At 48.4% G+C, this 20,403-nt stretch overlaps 3 protein-coding genes across 12 annotated transcripts in view; all 3 read right to left on the bottom strand.

Annotated features, from left to right (window-relative positions):
- Positions 1-7,264, bottom strand: part of PRRC2C (proline rich coiled-coil 2C) — a 63,240-nt gene extending 55,976 nt beyond the window's left edge. For 9 of the 10 annotated variants that reach the window (XM_088524448.1, XM_088524456.1, XM_088524454.1 and 6 more), the window contains exon 1: positions 7,244-7,264. The gene's annotated coding sequence lies outside the window, so the exon portion shown is untranslated. The remainder of the gene's footprint in view (positions 1-7,243) is intronic. The other variant, XM_088524452.1, reaches the window with a different exon arrangement.
- A 975-nt stretch (positions 7,265-8,239) lies between these two features.
- FMO4 (flavin containing dimethylaniline monoxygenase 4) lies at positions 8,240-13,344 on the bottom strand. Its single transcript, XM_088524426.1, has 8 exons — positions 13,204-13,344; positions 12,644-12,832; positions 12,287-12,449; positions 11,909-12,054; positions 11,259-11,458; positions 10,150-10,499; positions 9,893-9,965; positions 8,240-8,632 (listed from the first exon to the last, which is right to left on the bottom strand). The coding sequence occupies exons 1-8, from the start codon at positions 13,333-13,335 to the stop codon at positions 8,260-8,262; spliced, it is 1,626 nt and encodes a 541-aa protein (XP_088380552.1). The 5' UTR covers positions 13,336-13,344; the 3' UTR covers positions 8,240-8,259.
- Positions 13,345-16,187: 2,843 nt separating this feature from the next.
- Positions 16,188-20,127, bottom strand: FMO1 (flavin containing dimethylaniline monoxygenase 1). The gene is made up of 8 exons (XM_010216975.2): positions 19,978-20,127; positions 19,712-19,900; positions 19,468-19,630; positions 18,835-18,977; positions 18,299-18,498; positions 17,402-17,757; positions 16,845-16,914; positions 16,188-16,561 (listed from the first exon to the last, which is right to left on the bottom strand). The coding sequence occupies exons 1-8, from the start codon at positions 20,101-20,103 to the stop codon at positions 16,219-16,221; spliced, it is 1,590 nt and encodes a 529-aa protein (XP_010215277.2). The 5' UTR covers positions 20,104-20,127; the 3' UTR covers positions 16,188-16,218.
- Positions 20,128-20,403: the final 276 nt, after the last annotated feature.

Below are 20,403 nucleotides of genomic sequence, written 5' to 3' on the forward strand. Positions count from 1 at the left end.
TGCCACTGTCATTCAGCATTCACCTACTGCAAGGTATCTGAACAATCTCAGGATAGGTTAGATCACCACAGGGTTCATCTAGCCTGTCTTGTGTGCATTGGTCCCAGATAGCTTCTCACTGATGACCAAAATAAACATGAATATACGCTTAAAGAAATAGCACCCTCTGTGTCTTTTGGCAAACTCAAAACAGTAACGACTGACAGGCTAGCAGAGCAAGCTGCTCCTTTTAGAGCAACTCAAAATTTAGGTAGGAGTACAAAAGATCAGCAGAAAAGCAATACTGTATTCTCATAGATAAATGGATAAAAAGCTTCTAGATCCAAGAGACAGAAATTCATGCGGAAGTTTTGACAGCACGCTACAGTAACCATATAAAACATACAATGGCCTTTATTAGTATAACAAATCTCTAGTTTATTTTTTTGTATATAAAGCGGACTAATAGAAAGACAAACCTAATACAGTCTACCATAGAGGTAAAAATGGCAAAGTTTTACTAGGAATCACTAATAAATGCATTAACAGAAACACCCTTTAATGACTCAATACATTTTGAAGTTATCAAACCACATTTAAATAGCTTCTTCACTGGAGAGGATTTTTCAAGGAATTCCAGGAGCAGAATGGCAACACGACACACACACACACACAAGAATCAGCACATCTTAAGCTCATGCACTGACACAACTGTTCTTGCCACATTCTGATAAACCTAAAGACGACGTTAGAATTTTTTTTTAACAAGGCTACTGAATACATTTTAAAAATAATTAAATTTGAAACTGACTCTTAAATTTTCAGCCTGCTTTTAAGGCAAATTATTTTATTCCTAATTAGCCCAAGAGTTTCTTTTGAGTCCTCATTTCATTGCCACTAAATACTTTTTTTCAGGGCAGGTTTTTACTTTCATAGTTTTGGGCTGATGGCTGAAATTTTTTAATACCATAAATTTTTAACTATGGCATAAGTTTTAAAGTACTGGAATGAAGCCAGGGTCATTAAAAAAAGGTGGTGGGGGGGAGGGGGACAGCTTCTATACAATTATAAAGAACATCATAATGAGATGCTTTCTCATTATTTCAGAAAGCAGAACAATATGGTTTTTATCCGACTAGCTTTTCAAGTAGCATATGTCAAAGATTTTTATTTTCAAGATTTGCAAAAGAATTTATTAAAGAAGTTTCCATTATTTAGAAAAACTTAAAAGCTATCAGAATTGAAGCACTGCCTATTTTAGGGAAGGGAAAAAAAATGTGCACACACATAATTGTTTCCCCCGCAAGATCCTGACCACCACTGCTCTCTGTAAAGGTATCTATTAATACCTAAGATGGCAAACAGTCCCTTAAGAAAAAAGTACAAAACCATTTTGCCTGCTGTCACAAATACTACTTTATGGTTCTTGCTCAACTGCTTCGTATCACCCAGCAGAAGCACAGAAAGGCAAAGACCAGCACAAATCCCCTGCACATTTCCAAAGCCCTCCAACACCATGTTGGATTGAGCACTGAAAGGAGACAATAGATTAAGAAAAAAAAACAAAAAGCAATTCCTTGCTCTAAATAACTTAGCCTCAGATTCTTATTCATGACTTCCATTTTGTGTTCCTGCATCACTTACCTTCCAAATCCTACTGTAATAATTAACATTTCTTGACAAAGGAATACCTTTCTCATTTTCAACCTCCTTCTCAAGGAACCATAACTCACATTTCGTAGTGGGTTTCTCTGTACCTTTCTCCCTTAGGCTTCCCATACCTTTAAAGGATCCCCAATCTCAGCTGCAAGTACATAAGTTTGTCAGTTTTTACACAAAACCTGTTTTTTCAAACATAATTTCTTAAGTAATAAACAGTTCTTAACCTCAGAAAACTTGCATGTTCCTCTGAAAAATTGTTAATGCAATCTCCTACAATCATGAGCACCACTGGAGTATTTTCTAACTACTCTATGAGAACTACTCTAGGACTAGATACTTACACATTTTCATACCTCTTTAGAATAGATTTGCCAAATGAATTCCCCTTTGCAACTTCTTTTCCTTCACCTTCTCAAGGCACCTCTGTTCCAACTACAACCCTAATATACTTAACAGTACAGATTTAAAGAATAAAATGCTCTTGTAAAAAACTCTGTACTCACAGCATTAGCATAAACACTGTTCAAAAATAATTATTCTAAACAGTTATCTAATGATTTATGGCAACTTGCCACATTTCTTAGCTTACTTAATGCATGAATTCTGTGTTGCCTGCAACTCCTACAGCATTCCTAACCTTATCCATGTACATCATCATAATTTCTCTTCTGTACTAAGGCATTCGGATCATACTGAATATTTCAGGGATATTCTCGTTATGACTGATAGAGCCAGGGCTGTCGAGTGCACCATGCTCATACACCACTCTTGACGTCATAAAACATGATAAAAACATTCACTTACATACAGTCTATACTGATTTTGTTCCTTCAGAAACCCTGAAACTCCCAGGTGTTCATGAACCTAATAGTTTCTATATAGCTACAAGTTATTCCCTTGATGCCTACTTATGTCTTCATCCCTATCATTTGCAAATTTTTGGAGTAGAAACTTTGTCTCTGCAGAAAACCACATCAACGGCAGAATCAGACAACATTGGTTAAGGGGCTAAAAGAGTCATAAGGGCTAAAAGAGTCATCTTCAGCCTTCTGCCTTAGACTGGATTTATTCAAACTTTGTTAAAAGAAAAAGCATAACATAATCTTGTTGACATACCTAGCTTGCCTTTTAGCATCACAAAATTCATTTTACATGAAAGTTAACTTCCATTTGCCAAATATCTAGAGATGAAGTTTAAAATTTTGATTTGCCCTTCAATTCTTTGTTTGTTCTACTTAGAGAAAGAAAACAAACAAAAAACACAAAAAAAACTATATGGGATAAATACACTATCAAAAGTAAGGTTATGAATGTATTATTGAACTTGTATGGAAATTGATTGTTGAAATTCATTGTGGAATTGAAAGTTAAATGCCTGCTACAAAGCCCAGTCCATGCTGCTATCTTGATTTGGGACATGAAAAAAAAAAAACCCCTTAATCAAGGCAACTTCTGCAAATTAACTATATAACAAGCATGAAGAGGCAAATTTCTCCTACTAGAGCACATAAATTGTTTATTCATATTGACAGAAGATTTATTATTGCTCCATCTCTCTAGAACGTTTGCTGTACACTGATGCATTTAGATATATCTATATAGAAAGTACAGACTGTCCTAAACATACTATTATAAAACAAACCCTGTAAACACTACCATTTATTTTTACAAAATGAAAACATCAAAACTTTGATCTAGAGAGCCAAGCAGTTCAATAAAGTATGCGCTTTTTTCAAAAAAGAGAAAGATGCAAGTCCTGAAGCATATCAAGTCGTAAACTGAGAGAAAAAAAATCAATAACTTTTTGATTAAGAATTTATTCTTCTGGAAAACTGAAGATGTTTCTGCAAATCCACCTTTGCTGAAGATTTAATATGAAGAATAAAGACTAAAAGATAGCTCACAAATCTTTCTTTAACAAATAACACTTTAGTCTAACTGTTCTTCCTGCATAGTTTTAACAGACAAATCTGCAGTTCTTTTCCCCCTAGAGTTTATGACTTCTAAAATCTAGAAACATTAAGGACACATACTAAAAAAAAAAAAAAAAAAAAAAAACTTAAAGCAACCAGTTGCTGTTTACATAATTTAATTAGGACAGCCTGAAAAAGTATGCTCTTCTAAGCAGGGAAGGCTTGATCTGCTAGCATAAGCAAGCAGTGTGCCAAGAATGGCCAACCGAGCCACCACTGGTTTCACTGTAGAAAACTATTAAGCACATCAGAGTATGTCCAGTTATATTTTACATCTCAACTATCTAAACAATGAGTAAAGCAGCCCTTTCATCTAGGAGTCAGTTTTACTCAGAATCAAAGTTACTTAGCAGAGCCCTTTTCTCTAGTTACCCAAACCTGGGTGATTCCATTGTTCTTCAGACAGAACTTGTGTTTGACAAACTCAAATATAAAGTGCAATATTTCTTGTGAGCAGTGTTTTGACTGCTAACCCTGAAAAGACCCTGAAAAGACAGTATATATATATATATATCTTGTTTTTCCTTTTTTTTTTAAAAAAAAAAAAAAAGGAAAAAAAAATCTGTTAAAAATTTTCATCATTATACTTCAGATAGTAGACATACATGTGTGTTCTTACTATAATCTCACTGTTAATCAAAATGGTGTATATCTATACAAACAGTATGAATGATACCAAGCTTCTCCCTTTGTATGTGTTTGCAATCTGTATAAAACTAATTCGTCACCATTTAGTTAGAATGTTATGTAATGGCTGAGGTATTTGTAATAAAAACAGTCTATTTCTGTTAGCCTGTTCTTCATAGACATAAAAGCTGTCTTCATCTGATTTTTATTAGGACTCCATCATCTGCTCTTTATGCATTTTTTAAGACTTCTGTTAATCCCATTTTCATTTCACAAACACATACAAAACATTTTTGCCTTCCACCTCACCGCACAAATTTCCTCTCTTCTTTTTGGACCCAACTTCACCCATAGGAAATTCCTATAAGGTTTTGTGAAACCAGGGCCTGAAAGAAAGAAAAAAAGAAAAAGAAAAAAAAGGGGGGGGGGGGGCGGGGGAGAAAAAAAAAGAAGAGGAGGGAGGAAAAAAAAAAAAAAGAGAGAGAGAGACCTACACACTAAGACAAGAAGATGAGTGAAAAAAATTTGTTATAGAAGATGAACAACTGGTTCTACCAGTAAAACACCACTGGCAGTCTCGTCACTACAAGTCCAACATCCATCCCCAACTAGCGGAAAGGTGGTGCATTTTCAGAGCGGAGGTTTTTTTTTGTTGTTTTTTTTTTTTTTTTTTTTTTTTTTTCCTCCACAAAACCCTCCATTAACATCTACAGCCTCCAAAGATGCTCCCCTCTTTAACAGGGAAGAATATTTCTTCTTCATCCACAGCTCCAACATATTATGCAAGGGTTTACCTCTCTGCAAGAGCTACCTTTTTCTTTCTATTTCTTCATCTAAGCCTGTGCAGGCTATCATTATACGGCAATTACATTATATTCTCCACCCGCTCTCCACTTATGTCATTCCCATTGTTAATAGAGGTGAAACACTGAAATGAGAGACTTGCACTTTCAGTAACCTAAGACATCTGGCCAAAGTAAATTCCATACAAAATACCCACTTCTCCAATTTATATTCCTTCATTTTATTGACCTACAGCACTCATTCATGCAAGACCAAACCAAAAAGGAATCGGTCTTCTGAACTGCATCATCTTTTCCCTCCTCCTTGTGGTCTGTTTCACTTTCCAGACTTCAGGATGTGGGGAAGAAATGCCTACAGAAGGTGCATAACAAACCTTGGCCATGGAGCAAGGGCTGCAACAGCACAGAAGTTGCAAATGTACAGTGAAATAACTATTTTTTTTAAACAGGCTTCTCTACAAACAGCTACGGCTTCCAGTAAAGTCTAAGCAAAGTCTAAGTCTAGCATGACTACAGTGATATTAACAAGGCTTCCAGAAATGGCTGTATATTCACATTCTACAAGCTATTACTTACCAAACTAAGACTTTCTTAAGATGGAAACACATCTCTCTTAAGGCAGTGCTCCAAACACTAGATTCGAAGCCACATAACAAGCACCAAACTCAGTCTCCACACACAAGCAGCAGCGGCCTATGCTGTTCAAGGGAGCATCTTTTAGGAATTTACCTCAAAAGCAGAGTGGTCACAATACTCACTCACTGAGCTCATGATAGCATAATATTCTTGAGGACAAATCATATTTTCATTGAATATACACCAAGTTCAATGAAATCTCAAACCTTTCCAAATCCTTAGCCCCAAGAAGATCACTGTTAGACAATTTATTTAAAACATCCCAAGAATTTTCTTGAAGATTAATATTTCTACTGCGTTATTCAAAGAAAATTGAGACCAATTCAGCTCCTGGCAACAAGTATTAAACGACCACCCTTTTGTTTCTCACTGATGTACAAATGACATCATACCCCATTTCCTCCTGCCTTCAGGAGTAACTTGTCTTGGCAGTGCTCCGAGGACCAGGCAACTGGTAGGCTTGGTGTCTCACCACAGAAAAGAAAAAGCTACAAAGACCAAAAACGTTTCAGCTGCTCGAATATGGTACCATTTGACTGCAGTCATCAAAAGCTGGAAGAAAAAGCAGTTTTAACTCAATTGGAAGGCACTGAAAAGCCTTCACAAAGCTTACAAAACACATGGCTGATAAACAAAAGGAAAGGAACATCACCAAGCATTCCACAAAACTCCCAACGCCATTCCCTCACAGATGCGGCTCAAATCCCTCTGGCCCATAGAGACAACCTGATTTGGAAACTAGCTGGGCCATCTTTGGCCCTAAGATTTTCAATCCTTGCGTCCCTAGGTGAAGGTTCCCATAATACCTACCGCATCCTGCCTACCCAAAATTTAGCTATGTCATCTACCCTTTCTCACAACCATGGCTCAAATGAGAGAACATACTCCTGGCTGCGCTTACCACACTTCTGTAAACCTTGTCCCTACGTGTGGAAATAGCCTCTGTGAAAACAGTTTTACCCAGCCCCAAAACGGTGCAGGAGCAGCCCTTGCCACCCATCTCAGGAACTGTGGATGAACATGTCAGAGTTAGAAAACCAAGGCGCGGTGCCCCGCATGTGCCTCCAGCATCCCCTGGGAAAAGCGCCCTCCCCCCACGCACGCGAAAAAAAAAAAAAAAAAAAAAAAAAAAAAAAAAAAAGGCAGTTTGGGGACGGGCATCGCAGCCGCAAAGCAGGCGCAAGCGCACGCCACGCTTCCCAGGGGACCTCCCCGCAGAGAAGCGGGACCCGGAGCCGGCCTGGGAGCAGGCGGAGGCGGGAAGACGGGAGGCAGCAGCAGCAGCAGCGCCGCTCGGCAGCGGCCCCGCCGCGCAGCCCCCTCCCGCCGCCGCGGGGCGCGGCCGGCCCCGGGGGCCGGCGATGCGGCACGAGGCGCTCCGGGGCAGCCTGGGCCGCCACCGCGGGGCCAGGGGGCGGCCGGCGCCCGGGTGCGCCGGGTGCAGGCCTGCGGCAGCCGCCAGGCCGGAGCCCGGCGGAAGCCGCCCCCGCCCGGGGCCATGCGGCGCAGGCCGCTCACCCGCCCGCCCGCTCTCTGCCTCCCAGCGCTGGGGCCGCCGCTCACCTGGCGCACGGCGCGGCCGGCCGGCGCTCCGGCCTCCCCCGGCTCCCGGACTCGGCGAGGCCGCTGCCGCTCCCGGCGCCGCGACGCCCGCGCCTCAGCCGCTTCCACACAGGGGCCAAGATGGCGGGCGGCCAAGCCGGCGCCAACGACGTCTGACCTCACCGCGCCGCGCGCGCGCGCCCGCCCGCCCCGCCCCGCGCCGCGCACGTGACCCCCGCGGTGCCGCAGTCGGGCGGCGGTGCGCGCGGCGCCCCTGCGTGGCGCCCCTGTGCGCGTGCGCGAGCTCGGCGCCGCGCGGAACCGCGGATGCGCGCGCCGCGGGCGGCCGGTACCGCTCGTTCGGGAGCTCCCTCCCCGCCCAGAACCGCCGGTGCGCGAGCTCCGTGCACCCCAGTACCGTTAGTGCGCGAGCGGTGGCACCCCTGTGCAAGCTCCATGCGCCCCGGTACCATTGGTGCATGAGCTCCACGTGCCCTATGCTACCTGGTGCTGGAGTTCAGTGCAGCTCCGGTGCTCCACACACCTCAGTACCACCAGAGTGTCAACCCCGTGTACCCCGGGGCTGCTGGTGCACGAGTTCCCTTTCCAAGCGTGGCCCCTTGGGTAGCCTTTCGCTTAGGACACCGTCCTTGCTGCCAGCAGGACTCAGGCTATCAGGGCTGCTTGAAAAAGCCTCCTCCCTATCCCCAGTAGTACACCCCATCATGAAAAACATTGCAGAAGTCTAAAGCAGTGAGATTTATTTACAGATATGTCCCAGAAGTAACTGGGCAAATAAAAGATCCTCGCGCATTTCAAACATCTCGCTCTTTTGTGGGTCCTGCTGAAGAACCATGGAGAGGTTCAAGAAACGCGACCCAGGGTTAGCGCTGTCACCAAGGTCCCGATGGAGCTGAGGTGCAAGGCCCTGCTCCGCCATGGAGCCCATGCCCTGCGGCCTCTTGGGCTCTGCCCCAGGAGAACCAACCTGGTCCAGGGTGGAAGAGAGCAGGGAGGTGACACATGCCAGCTGTCACCTACGGCTGAGCCTGTGGCCTGAGCATCCGCCAGGACAGGAGGAAAGGGGGCAGAAGAAGCAGGGGCAAGGCCAGGAGTCCCAGCCTGCTGGAGCCCGTGGAGCCCCCCAAGGAGTCATCGACGATGCGGGTTCGCAAGGGCTCCAGCACCCGCTGCCGCTGCGTGAGGATGGCGCCTCTGGCCCCGCTCCAGCGGCCGCGGCCCCTCAGGCGGTACTGGTAGGGCAAGCAGGGCCCGAAAAACACAGCCAGGGCCAGGCGGGGGTCGGTGAGGAGCAGCCACAGCAGGCTGGGCTTTACGCCGGTGCACAAGGCAAGGTCATCCATGTAGCTAACAAAATTCATGCGCGTGTTCACCTGCTCGGGAGGACTCCTTCGATAGGACAGAAAAAAAGACGAGGAAGAGAAAAAAAAAAAAAAAAAACAAGCAACATAATGGCCTGTTTCCAGTCATTTTTGAGCAACGAAGGAGCTTGTGCTCACTACTACAGTTGCTAAAGGGCCTGCTGGGAGAAGCTGAGAGATGCAGCTTTTTGGCTCTCAGGACATGAGAAATGGGCTAAGAACTTGGGTCATGTTAGCAATCAAGCCCATAGGCCAGTCATGCCGAAGCTCTTCTCCTACCTCGTACCAGCAGCGAGAGCTGAGCCCTTTAACTAGCGAGCATGTGGGACAAATCCAAGCCTTGTCTTCCCTGCAGGAGGTGTGTGCTCAGTCCCCTTTAACAGGTCTGAGACAGATTTAGCTCCAGTGCAACTCAGACTCCACTATTTCTATGCAACAATACATGCAAGGAACATGCTCATCGGCAGGAGATGGGGCTAATGATAAAAATCCACGTGACTCCATTTTGACCCAGATTTTCACTGGTATCTTTGGTTGTATGATCCAACGGTACCCCATGCATCATGGGATCTAACCCAGACTGCGCGCTGCCTGACTCCAGATAGGACAGCCAAAAAAAGCTGCAGGCTGCAAGGCAGCTCATCCAGTGCATTTGTCCCATAGCCTTGAGGACATATCCTGACCTGTGGTGATGGGTGGTCCTAAGGTTGGGTGATCCTCAGCACTATCTACATAAGAGATGTGTTAGGGCCTTGTCTAATATTCATTTTTGACCTGCCACCCAAGCAACCCACAGGCTGCATTACCCAGCTCCAGTGAGGTTGTGTGTCTATTGTGCTCTCTAGGTCCCTAGAGCTCCCAGAGAGTGGATTTAGGAAGGAGAAGCCACGAGATGGCACCACTAGTCTGGAGGAAACCAAGTCTCCAGCTTAGAAATAACTGCATGGAGGAGGAGGCCACCAGCCTGAGCCGTCATGGGTCTTGCTGAGAACTGCTCCAAAAGTCAGCAGCATTTGGAGCAAGCTTGGGAGCTGAACAGTGGAGAGGGTGCTCTGGCCCTGGAAACTCCAGCCCGGGATGTTCCTGTTGCTGCAGAGCCTGGGAAGCTCATGAGGCAGCAGGAACATTTTGGCTACCAATGCTTCAGCAGAAATGGAGCAGCTCGGTGCTGCTTGACCCAGGTACATGTGGCTCTAGACGTGTCTGTGGCACCACCACTGCAGGACCTGTCTTCACTCATGTTGTCCTGGCCAGCGCAGCATGCCCGAAGCATGGGAGCAGCACTCACCCTTTGGCCAACTGCTTCTTCTTCTTTGAAATATCTTCCATCATCCTGCTGATGGGAGGCAGCTTGTTGAAGCCTGAAAAGGAAAAAGAAACTGTGGTCCATGGGGCCAGATGCTAACGCCCTACCGGTGCCGTCAGCCCCAGTACAAAAGATGCAAAGTGCTTTCCCGGTGTAGACGGAGCCTCGCGGAGAGCTGGTCAAGCTGTCCTTGACCTCCCTTGTGCCAGGTCCCATTGTCCGGGAACAACGGCTCCTACCTGCAAAGACGCTTGTCACCCAGCGCGCCTGCATTTCTGCTCCCACCATCACAGAGCCCATCAGTTGTATTAAGCCGATGATGGCCAGTGTTGGCTTTTCCAGCTGTGGGGGGAAGATGCTTTTATAGAGGGAAGAGCTGTGTTGGAAGAGGCTGCGAACTGAGTCTTCCAGGAAGGGAAACGAGAACCCGTATCCCGTGGTGAAGACCACCACGTCGATGTTTTCCATTGTCCCATCTTCAAAAACGGCCGAGCTTTCAGTGAACTCCTTCACCGTTGTTTTCAACACGACAGTCCCAGAGAGGATGCAGAATGGCAGCTCTTCATTTATAATTACGTTAAACTTGGGACTGGCACACGGAGGGAGAAGGAGAAAAGCATTAGCTTGTGGAGGGGTCCTGAAACATCTGGAAAGGCCTTTTGCAGCAGAAATCAAGGAAACCAGTGCTGGGAGGGATCTTGAGGGCCTCAGGTTTTTGCCTCTGCCCCCAAAAGCAGGATCAGCCATTGCAAAGCAACCTGACGTAGGTTTAACCTGCCCCTCGAATGCCAAAGTGATGGCAACTCCACAACCTTCCCAAGCTGCCTGTGCCTCCCTAGTAGATTTTCCTTAAAGTGTGATCAAGTCTCCAGCTTTACTAGGAGCACACTGGAGTAACAGGCTTGCTGCCTTCTCACAGTAGCTGTTGGTGAGAGCCATTTGTGGAGTGTGGACTCTGGCTCCACGGACCTGAGCTCTGGCTGGGACACTGGTCCATCTCGCATGGCCTCAGAGGGAGCAGCCACACCACCCTGACAGCTTCATGCTAAGGTGACCATCTCTCTGCAGGTAGGAAACCTATACCCAAAAGTCCCCTATGACCAAACTGGGAGTCCCGACTCTGCTGTGAACACAGGCACCAAGAGGAAAGCTCCCAACAGTCTCATTTACGTCGTGTGACCATGAGTTTAGTACAAAAAACAATACATCATAAAAAGTGCTGATGAAAAAAGAAGTTCGTTCCCCATTAACATTATGCTCTTCCTCAACTGTTCTTTGCAGTGCTCAATTGCATATTTCCATTCATTAAAACCCACCAATAAACCAACAAAGCAGTCAGAGGCAATACCTTTGAACAGAAGCCAAGCCGTAGTTTGTGTGGTTAAACCATGAATTGAACTTCCCAAACTTGATCCTTTTCATGATGGCTGATGGGAGAAGCCATTCAAGAAAGTGTATTAAGCGCGTTCTAGTGACCATGTCCAAAGGGAAACCATGAGATGAAATACGACTGACCACCCATGTGCTGCTCCTGGCACTGATAAACACCTGGGAAAGAAGGCAGGATTGACCATTTCTTGCTCAAAGATCAAAATTTCCATTTTTGCCCTGAATGACAGATCCCAGCACATGAGTTTGGTAGCATGGAGCCAGATTAACCGTTGTAAGGGAGGGAGGTGTCCAGATGAACAGCCAACTCCTGGTGCCTTTAACAGCCTTCCAGCAGGCTGCAGCCCAGCTACTCTGCCTGCCTCCCCAATGGCCTAAATGCACCAGGAATCTCAGCGCTTGCTTTGCTGGCCCACAATTTGAAGGTCCATTTAGTTAGAAAGCAATTAGGCAATGCTTTCCCTAGACATGTCCACAGTTGCTGGTGTGGGATACAGTTTGCTTCTGGCTGCATCATGTCCCGGGAGGAGATGCTGCCCAGCTTGGCAGCACTGGGGCCGGCCGCGCTGCCCAGCTTGCATGTTGGCTTGGCACCATGGCAGGGCCTACCTTCGCAGCCACGCGGCTCAGCTCCACGGAGATGTCGCCGCCGGTGTTCCCGAGGCCGACCACGAGCACTCGTTTCCCCTGGAAACCCTCCGTGTCTCGGTACTCCCTGCTGTGCAGGTACCGGCCTCTAAAGCGTGTTTCGATACCTAGGCAAAGAGCATCTCCGACCAGCCGGTGCTCAACTTGCAACTCTCCTGCCCCTTCGTTTTGTCTCCCATCTCCCTCTGGGCAGCAGAGCCAAGTGCAGTGAAGCCCACAAGGACCTTGGCTCTGTTGAATGCTGCCAAGAGCAACCATGCTCTGCCTGGCATTCCCTTTCTCCTAATACCATATCCCTCATGGAAACAGCCCCTGGAAGCCCACCAAAGGAGGGCTTACCTGGAAAAGAAGCTAAGGGCAAAATAGGCTCCTGGTACCGGCCAGTGCAAACCATGACAGCATCGAAGACATGCGACTCTCGGCCTGTTTTGGTCTCGGTGACAACATCCCACTGGCCTGAGGTGGAGAAATCGGGGCGCTTCCTCACACTGCGAACTGTTGTCTTGCATCAAAGCCCAAGAAAAATCATAGTCAGTGACCAAAACAGGCCGGGACTTTATATACAAGTTGCAAAAGATCCACAGTCCTTATGAACTTCAAGCATGCTATTAACCCATGGCCTGGGCCCTGCCCTGGTGTTTGCAGCTTCTTCTGGACCATCCCTGGTAGCCGTGACGCACCGGGACCCTGGCTCACCTGGAAGCGTATGTGCTGCAGGAGGCCAAAGTGCTGAGCGTACATGCGGAAATACTCCAGGAGCTGGTGGTGGGGTAGGAAATTGGGGAAGTTATCTGGGCACGGGAAGTCACTGAAGCAGGACATCTCCTTGGAGGTGTTGGTGATGACGGACCGGTACACGCTGGTCCTCCCACAGTCCGCTGTGCCCTGTGGGAAGCAAGCGGTGCAGATGGCAGAGGGACAGCTATGGGCTTGATTTGTCTGGGTCGTCAGAGTGACTTGGACTTGAGGAATCAGCAGCATCTAACTCCCATTGTCTCCACTTGTGGTTTCAGGACAAGGTGAGTAGAGTCCTGTCCTTTGAGCCTGGCCCTACGTGGCCGTTGCAGGAGGTGCAGGCACCTGGAAACCACAGCTTCTACTCCCCCATTCCCTTCTGCCCTTGGAACCAGGGACAGAGCCCTGTTCCTGGGACAGAGATGGTCCCAGAGGCCACAGTGGCTCCTTCTTCTTCAAAGGTAAGTGAGATTGAAGTGAAACCAGGGAAAAACCTCCTTGTGCAGGCAGAGCCCACTCACCACATAGCGCCAGAGCCCCCCGATGTCCTCACTCTGCTCGAAGCAGGTGGGCTCCAGGCCATCCTCTAGGCAGCACTTGATGGAAGCCAGCCCGCTAGCTCCAGCCCCGATTATGGCCACTCGCCGCACCATGGTGTCCTGCAGGAGACCAGAAGTCTCACTCACTGAAAGCGCATAATAATTATTTTTTCAGTTTATTCCTTTTCCTTATTTACTCCTTTTTCATTAGAAAAAGAGGCGATGATCAGGTTTAGGATCACCCTTGGCCTTACCTCTCAGGCATCACCCTACTTGTGGAGAGCTTCCCTACTAAACCCCATTGACAGAAAGGGGCAAGAAGACTTCTCATTTCTGAAGCCGTTTCTGGAGCAGCTGGTCCCCGATTGCTGTCTCAGCTCAGAAACCTCTTCGCATTGCTCTGCATCATTGCCCTGACCCAGCTGCTCCTCCATGGCTCTGGATGTGGCCCTGCTGACTCAGCAGGAGCGGAGAGGGGCCATGGTGGTCCAGGCTCTCTTCTTGGAGCTGCCTTGGAGAGGCCTGGCTAGGGCACCCGTCCTGGTTCACCATTACAGGGGCAGCCACATTGCCAGTAGGGGCTTGCAGAGTAAGCACGCATGCACCAGGCTTCCCAAAAATTCACACAATGAAACTTCACTTGAAGGTGTTTCAAAGAAGCTGGAGAAGAAGGTAGTGGTGAAAAAACAACATCTCCATTTTGGAGGAAAAAAAAAAAAAAGGTTTTGACATTTCACATTCCAATGCAAAACCTTTTGCCCTTATTTCTGTGGTTTATTTTCAGAAGAATGCTGTACTGGACAGGGTGGTGGTTTGGAGGCAGTCATCTCACAAAGCCAGGAAACCTGGGCTCCTCCCTCTAGAAATAGGGTTTCACCCATCCCCTACAAAACACAGGCAAAGAGAGTGCCCCAGGGTTCATGGCAGGCAGTGTAACCTGAGCAAATTACCCTCTGGAAACATTTCTAAGAAACATTTTCAGCTAAATTGATTCATTTTCTACTTTTTCTTTTACTTCTCAATTAAATAACATTTTCTTGGTGACAGGGTAGGAAGCTTTTAAAAACTTGTAATGCCTGACTCTGAGTGGGAATGGAGATTAACGAATCTGAGGCCATGAACAGTAATGGAAGTTCTGATGGTTATTACAAAATGTAGGAAAGCAAAAAGGAAAGGAAAAGTTAGAAACCCAGGAGTTCAGCATGCAGAGGAACTCAGACCTCAGGGCACACAAACCAAAGGCTGTGCTGCACCTCATTTAACACCGAAGCAAAAAAACTAGAGAAAAATTAACCCGTGTTTGTTACATTTGATTAGTAGCAAAACCTTAATCTGCAATGTCTCAAAAGGGAGCAATCTATAACTTTTAAGGCAAACAGTAAGTTAACGTAAGCAAGAAAATGCAAATATCTAGACGGCCCTTCCTAGAAAAGCAGAAGAACTAGAAGGATCTCATGAACTTTCTCAGCCCACTGCTCTGCCAGCCACAGTATGAGGTTTGACTACCACCAGTTATACAGCCAAGACATTCAGATAACTGGGTATCCAATGCTGAGTAACTTACAGCCTGCAGCGCTCCTCAGGTTCCTTTTTCAAGCACTTCTCAGGACACTCAGCTATGTCTTTCAGGAAAGAGGAGCAATATGTCTCGGGTGATAAACAGCACCTCTGTGTTTTAGGGCTGCTTACAGCCTGTTTTGTTTGCAAGACGAGCTCTGGAGCTGGCTGGACCCACAGCCTGGCCTCACATTTGCACTGCGTCAGCTCAAAGCTACTGTCTACACCCCAGGAGAAACTCCACGGCAACAAAGCACTAATCTTTTTTTCTTTTCCTGAAAGCAAGCAAAACGCAAGTGCAAAGGAATTAGGAACAAACCTTTCCAGGGCAACGCTGCGCTTTTCCGTGCGGGCTTCGTCCGTCCTTTGCTTGGAGTTTCTCAGACCACAGATTTAAATGACAGGCTAAAGTCCGCAAAGTCCCGGTGCGCTTTCCTTCCCAGACCGCCAACCTTTACCCCGACACTTCCACACCCGCGCTCCCTGTCTCCGCCGCTGCATTTCAAAGCATCCTCAAGGAGAAAGCTCTGTGCCCGGGCAGAGCTCGGCTCGCCCGTGCCTGCCAGCAGGAAGCGGGTAAATAGCTCTGGGCTCATCGCGGCAGGGCTGGGAACGACGACATTTGTGTGCGCCGGGGACGGGCACAGAAATTCCTCTCCCATGGGACCGGTCCTATGGAGAGGGGTCGAGGAATGATCCTTCCCCATCTCTTTCAAGACCAGAGTAGGAAACGGCACAAGAACCTGCCCCCGAGCTGGGCAGGGACTCAGGGCCAGGATGAGGGGCAGCTCCGTGTCCAGCTACATCCATAGGGATGAGCTTGCAAGGACTCCCGCAGCAGCTCAGTGTGGCATCTGTGCACAAGGGCTGCCCAATCCTGCTGCAAGTGGTTGCCCTGTGCCGTGTCTGTGCTAGACACATGCTTAATGTCCCCAGGAATTCAGTAAAGCGTCCTCCTTTTGCATGTATGCTAACCAACAGTCTGGTGGGGATTAATGTGCCCACTACAGCCTATTTTCTGGTGCTATGTGGAAGTCCTCAGGGCACAGGGCTATAGGATGTGTGTTCTCAGCCCAGGAACTGCTCCACCACTGGTCTGGCCAAGGAGCTGAGCTGGAGGCCTGCAGATAGGCATTGAAGAGCACGTTAGCAAGTCCTGGTCACACCAGCAGCCATGAGGGCAGGTCAGAGAGGAGTGAAAAATGCTGGGGTGAGCCTGGTACCACCAGTTTCACCAGTTAAGCCCGCCTGCAAAGGTGCAGCTGGAGCAGAGAAGGTTTAGTGCTATCAGTTAAAGCTTTAAACCTGTTCCCCTTGTCTGTTGAAATCCCTTTGGTCATATCCCATGCATGCCATACCCCAGCACACCTTATGGGACTGACTGATTTGAGATTACATTCCCCAGGACAAAGACAGACAGGCTTTTTAATCACATCAGAGTTACTGGAAACCAAAGACCACTGCTGCCACGAGCAGGAGAAAGCCAAACACAGTAAGGAGAGAAGGCCAGATGCTGGAAGAGCCGCTGGTGACTCTGGTTCTCGTTGGCTTTAGGGTCCGGTCCCACTGGGTGAGGATGGCTTGTCGCGCTCCATCCCAGTGCCCGGGGCCTCGCAGCCGGAACTGGTAGGGGGTGCAGGGGCCGAAGAAAATGGTGAAGGCCAGTTTGGGATCGCTGAAGAGCAGTGCCAGCACACTGGGCTTTGCACCGATGAAGGAGGCGAGCTCGTCCGAGTACACCAGGCAGTCAGTTTTGAGGACTTCATCAAAGAGCAGGCCGAACCTTAATGAATTGGAGAAAATGGGGTGGGGAGAGATGGGCATCAGCTGGGTTTGCAGAGGGAATGGAAAACAAATACCCTTCATTGGCTTTATTACTAGATTTGAACACAATTGGCATCCTTTTAGTACAAGACTGGGCATGAAGAATGGATGTCAGGGGCTGCGCAGTCACAAAGCCTGCCCAAAGCAAAATCAGCTTGTATAAAGAGGACGCCAATGTGTTTAGATACCTATCCACTATGACTCTTTCACCAGGAAGACTTGAACTGTGAGGTCTGTCTTACCAGACTTGGTTTTTGCTCTTCTTCATTACTTCATCCTCCATTGCAGACCGAGGAGGCAGCTGGCACAAGCCTAGAGAACAGAGGAGAGCACCTTGTAAAGTCTAACTTCAGGGGGAACATGTCAACTCATTTGGTGATGCAAAATAGGAAAATCCTTCCCCAGAAGGGCGGGAATAAACAGTCTCTACAGTTTAGCTCAGCAGTAGGGAATTTTGCCTAGAACCAACTCCACATGTTTGTATAAATTAGCTTCCAGCAGACAGGGTATAAAGCATTAGCTGAACAGGCAACAACAGCAATTCAATCAGATTCAAGGGGGATCCCATGAACTTGCATGCAGTTTGGATTAAGTGTGAAATCATGTTGCTGCAGCCCAGCTGAAGTGAAATACTTGGAAGGAGCTAAGTTTCAGCCCTAGAAATGGTCCCTCATCCACTGGAAAATTAACTTTTAGCCATGATGTCCCCACGCACAGAAGTCCTTCCTGGTGCGTGCAGAGGAAAAGGTGTGCCAAGTGTGCATTTTGGTGCAAAGGAAAGCTCATGTCACTCCCCTACCTTTGAAGACCCGGGTCACCCAGCGTGCTTGCATCTCTGTCACAGGCATGATTGCTCCAAGGGGCTTGATCAGGCCAAGGACAGCCAGGGTGGGCCTCTGCAGATGCGTTGGGAACACATATTTGTAGAGGGATGCGTGCTTGTTTTCCACTTTGACATCTGCTTCTTCAAGGAAGGGGAAAGAGACATTGTAGCCCGTGCAGAAGACGACTATATCAATAGGCTCCTCTTCAGGGCAGTTGTGGAAAACAACTGAGTTCTCCTTGAATTCCTTCACGCGTGGCTTTATGGTGACCTTCCCCGTGAGAATGTAGCTTGGTAAGTCATCGTTCAACACAGGCTCTCGTACTGGGTAGCTGCAGAGAGACCAAGGGGCTCTGAATCCTGGGAGACCACGGACAAGCTCTGCACTCTACCCTTCACCCTGACTCTGGGGTCTCCAGTCCCACAGCTCCATGTCCTCCAAGACCAACAGCGCTGCCTCCCTCCTCTCCAAACACTAGAGCAATAATGTCACCCTGTCCCACAGCCCAAGTTTCTTATGTGGATATCTCCTTCATTCTTCCACCATTCATCCAATTATCCTTAAACCCCATTCTTTTCAGACTGATCCCTGCTTTAAGTCTCCTTTCTCCTCTTTTTCTGGGGAATCGCTTCAGAAAAGCTCCCCTGAAGCATGGTTTCTGTGACCAAGAGGGCTAGAGCTCACCTTCTCCAGCTGGACCAGAAAACCCCAGGGGTCATGGCCAGCACTGCAGTCTGGGGTCAGTCTGCACGTTCCCACACATGTGGCTTTTGTTCATGTGCAAGTCTGGCTCCAGCAAAGGGAGCTCTCCCCATCCCCCTGCAATGCAACCCCTTTGAGACCAGGCTGGAGGGAAGCCACCTGAGAAGTACCTCTTCTCCGGCTGCAGGCCATAGTTTTCATGCTTAAACCACTGGTTCACCCTGTGACTAATCAAGCCCCGAGCAAGGGGCCCGGGGAGGTTGTTCCTAAGGAGGCTCATAAAGCGAGTGTTGAAAACCATGTCCCACGGGTAGCCATGATCAAATACGTGGCTGAGCACCCAGGCACCTCGGCCGGTGCAAATCGTCACCTGGGAAACAGCAGAGAACCAGAAATTCAGATGAGGAGCTTGTTTCTTTGCCTTTCTAAAGCAACCCATAGGCAAAGCACAGCACAGACAGTTACATGATGAGAAAGCTGCAACGGCATATTTAAGATTTGCTGGCAGCAGGAGATCAGGGTGAAGCAAGAGAGAAGAGAGCAGTCATTTAGCTTTTGGGGGAGGTCTCCAACAGAGAAATATGGACCCAGAGATACCGTCTGGACCCTTCAGGGTGAATTCAGAGGTTCCTATCTCATTTCTCCTGTGCTGGCAGCTTGCAAACAGAGCTTGGCTGTGCCCAGCAAAGCCAGCGTGACCCTGTACCTTGGCAGCCACGCGGCTGGCTTCCACGGCAATGTCCACTCCTGAGTTGCCCATGCCGACCACGAGGACTCTTTTCCCTCGGAACACATCCGGATGCTTGTACTGCCGGCTGTGAAAGTATTTGCCTTGAAACTTCTCAATGCCTTGGGGAAAAAGAAAAAAAAAATCTCTTAATTACTTCAGCAAGCAGACATTGGAATTTGCAGTTTTCATAGGGATAAGTGGTACGGAAACAATCCAGATGGCAAGAGAAAGGAATTCCTATCAGTGACCACTAGGGACATGGAGAACTCCAGCTGTCCATCCCATATGCACAGGAAAACCATTTCTATCCCAAAATGAGGGCCAAGCTCTGAAAGTCTGACATATCAACCCCTAAAGTGAGCTTTTCTCTGGTAGCAGAACAGAAAAGTCCCCAGCTCCTTAGGCTCCTTCAAAGAGGTTAAGGGCACGCTGCCCAAAGAGGTCGGCTGTGTGGAAGGCATGTTACCTTCACTTCTCCTGTCCCGAGAGCGGCTTCAAAGGTACTGAAAAATAAAGGCAAAAGCACCACTAGGTTGGGAACCGGGGAGAACTCATCATTGCTGTGACGGGACGCAGCACCCAGGGCAGCGACACAAAGACCTGCCGTACCGGGGAAGGTGTGCAGGGGGAGGGATGGCTCCCAGAAGTTGCCGCTGCAGACCATGACGGCATCGAAGATGTGCGACGTCCGTGTGCCGCCTGCCTCCGTGACCACATCCCACTGGCCGGTGGTAGCAAAGTCAGGACGCTTCCTGATGCTGAGCACGGTTGTCTGCAGAAAGGAGCCATGCCCAAGTGAGCCAGCAGTGCCGCAGGTGGCCCCATCCCGTCCCCCGTCGCGCTCCTTTCCCACCTGGAGCTGGATGTGCTGCCGCAGGGCGAAGCGCTCCGCGTAGCGCCGCAGGTACTCCAGGAGGCGTGCATGGGGCAGGAACACCGGGAAGTCCTCGGGGTAGGGGAAGTCCGAGAAGGCCGACATCTCCTTGGACGTGTTGCTCACCACCGAGGCGTAGAGGCTGGGTCTGCCATCCTCAATGTTCTCCTGGTGCCACCAGCAGCATCAGCCTCCCCTGTCCCCATCATCACCGCCCCATCACGGCCGCCCTGGCGGCTACTCACCGCATAGCGCCAGAGCCCGCCGATGTCCTGGCTTCGCTCGAAGCAGGTGGCGTCCAGCCCCTCGTCCAGACAGCACTTGAGGGCTGTCAAGCCGCTCACACCGGCACCCACCACTGCCACTCGCATGGTCACGGTGCTGCCTGTCTCTGCGATGGGCTTGGCACAGACACAGCGGAGTCTACGTGTTGCAGACGGGTGCTGTTTGCGGCAGTGTCCAACTGCTCCCTCCGTATGAGCCGTGCAAATATTTGCGTGCTAATCCTCAGAGCTGTGCCAAACCTCCGCTTGAAGGAAAAAATAATAATAATAAAAAAGCGCCTGCAGGGACATTACACAGTTGAATTCCATCCCCTGCAGAGCCGAGGAGAGGCGACTCCCGCCAACCCTGCACGCGCCACTGCTAGCATTTCCTACATGAGAAATGGC

Source organism: Tinamus guttatus, unplaced genomic scaffold, assembly GCF_059628265.1.
Source record: "Tinamus guttatus ecotype Peru unplaced genomic scaffold, ASM5962826v1 Tinamus_guttatus_pri_ptg000211l, whole genome shotgun sequence".
Taxonomy (NCBI): domain Eukaryota; kingdom Metazoa; phylum Chordata; class Aves; order Tinamiformes; family Tinamidae; genus Tinamus; species Tinamus guttatus.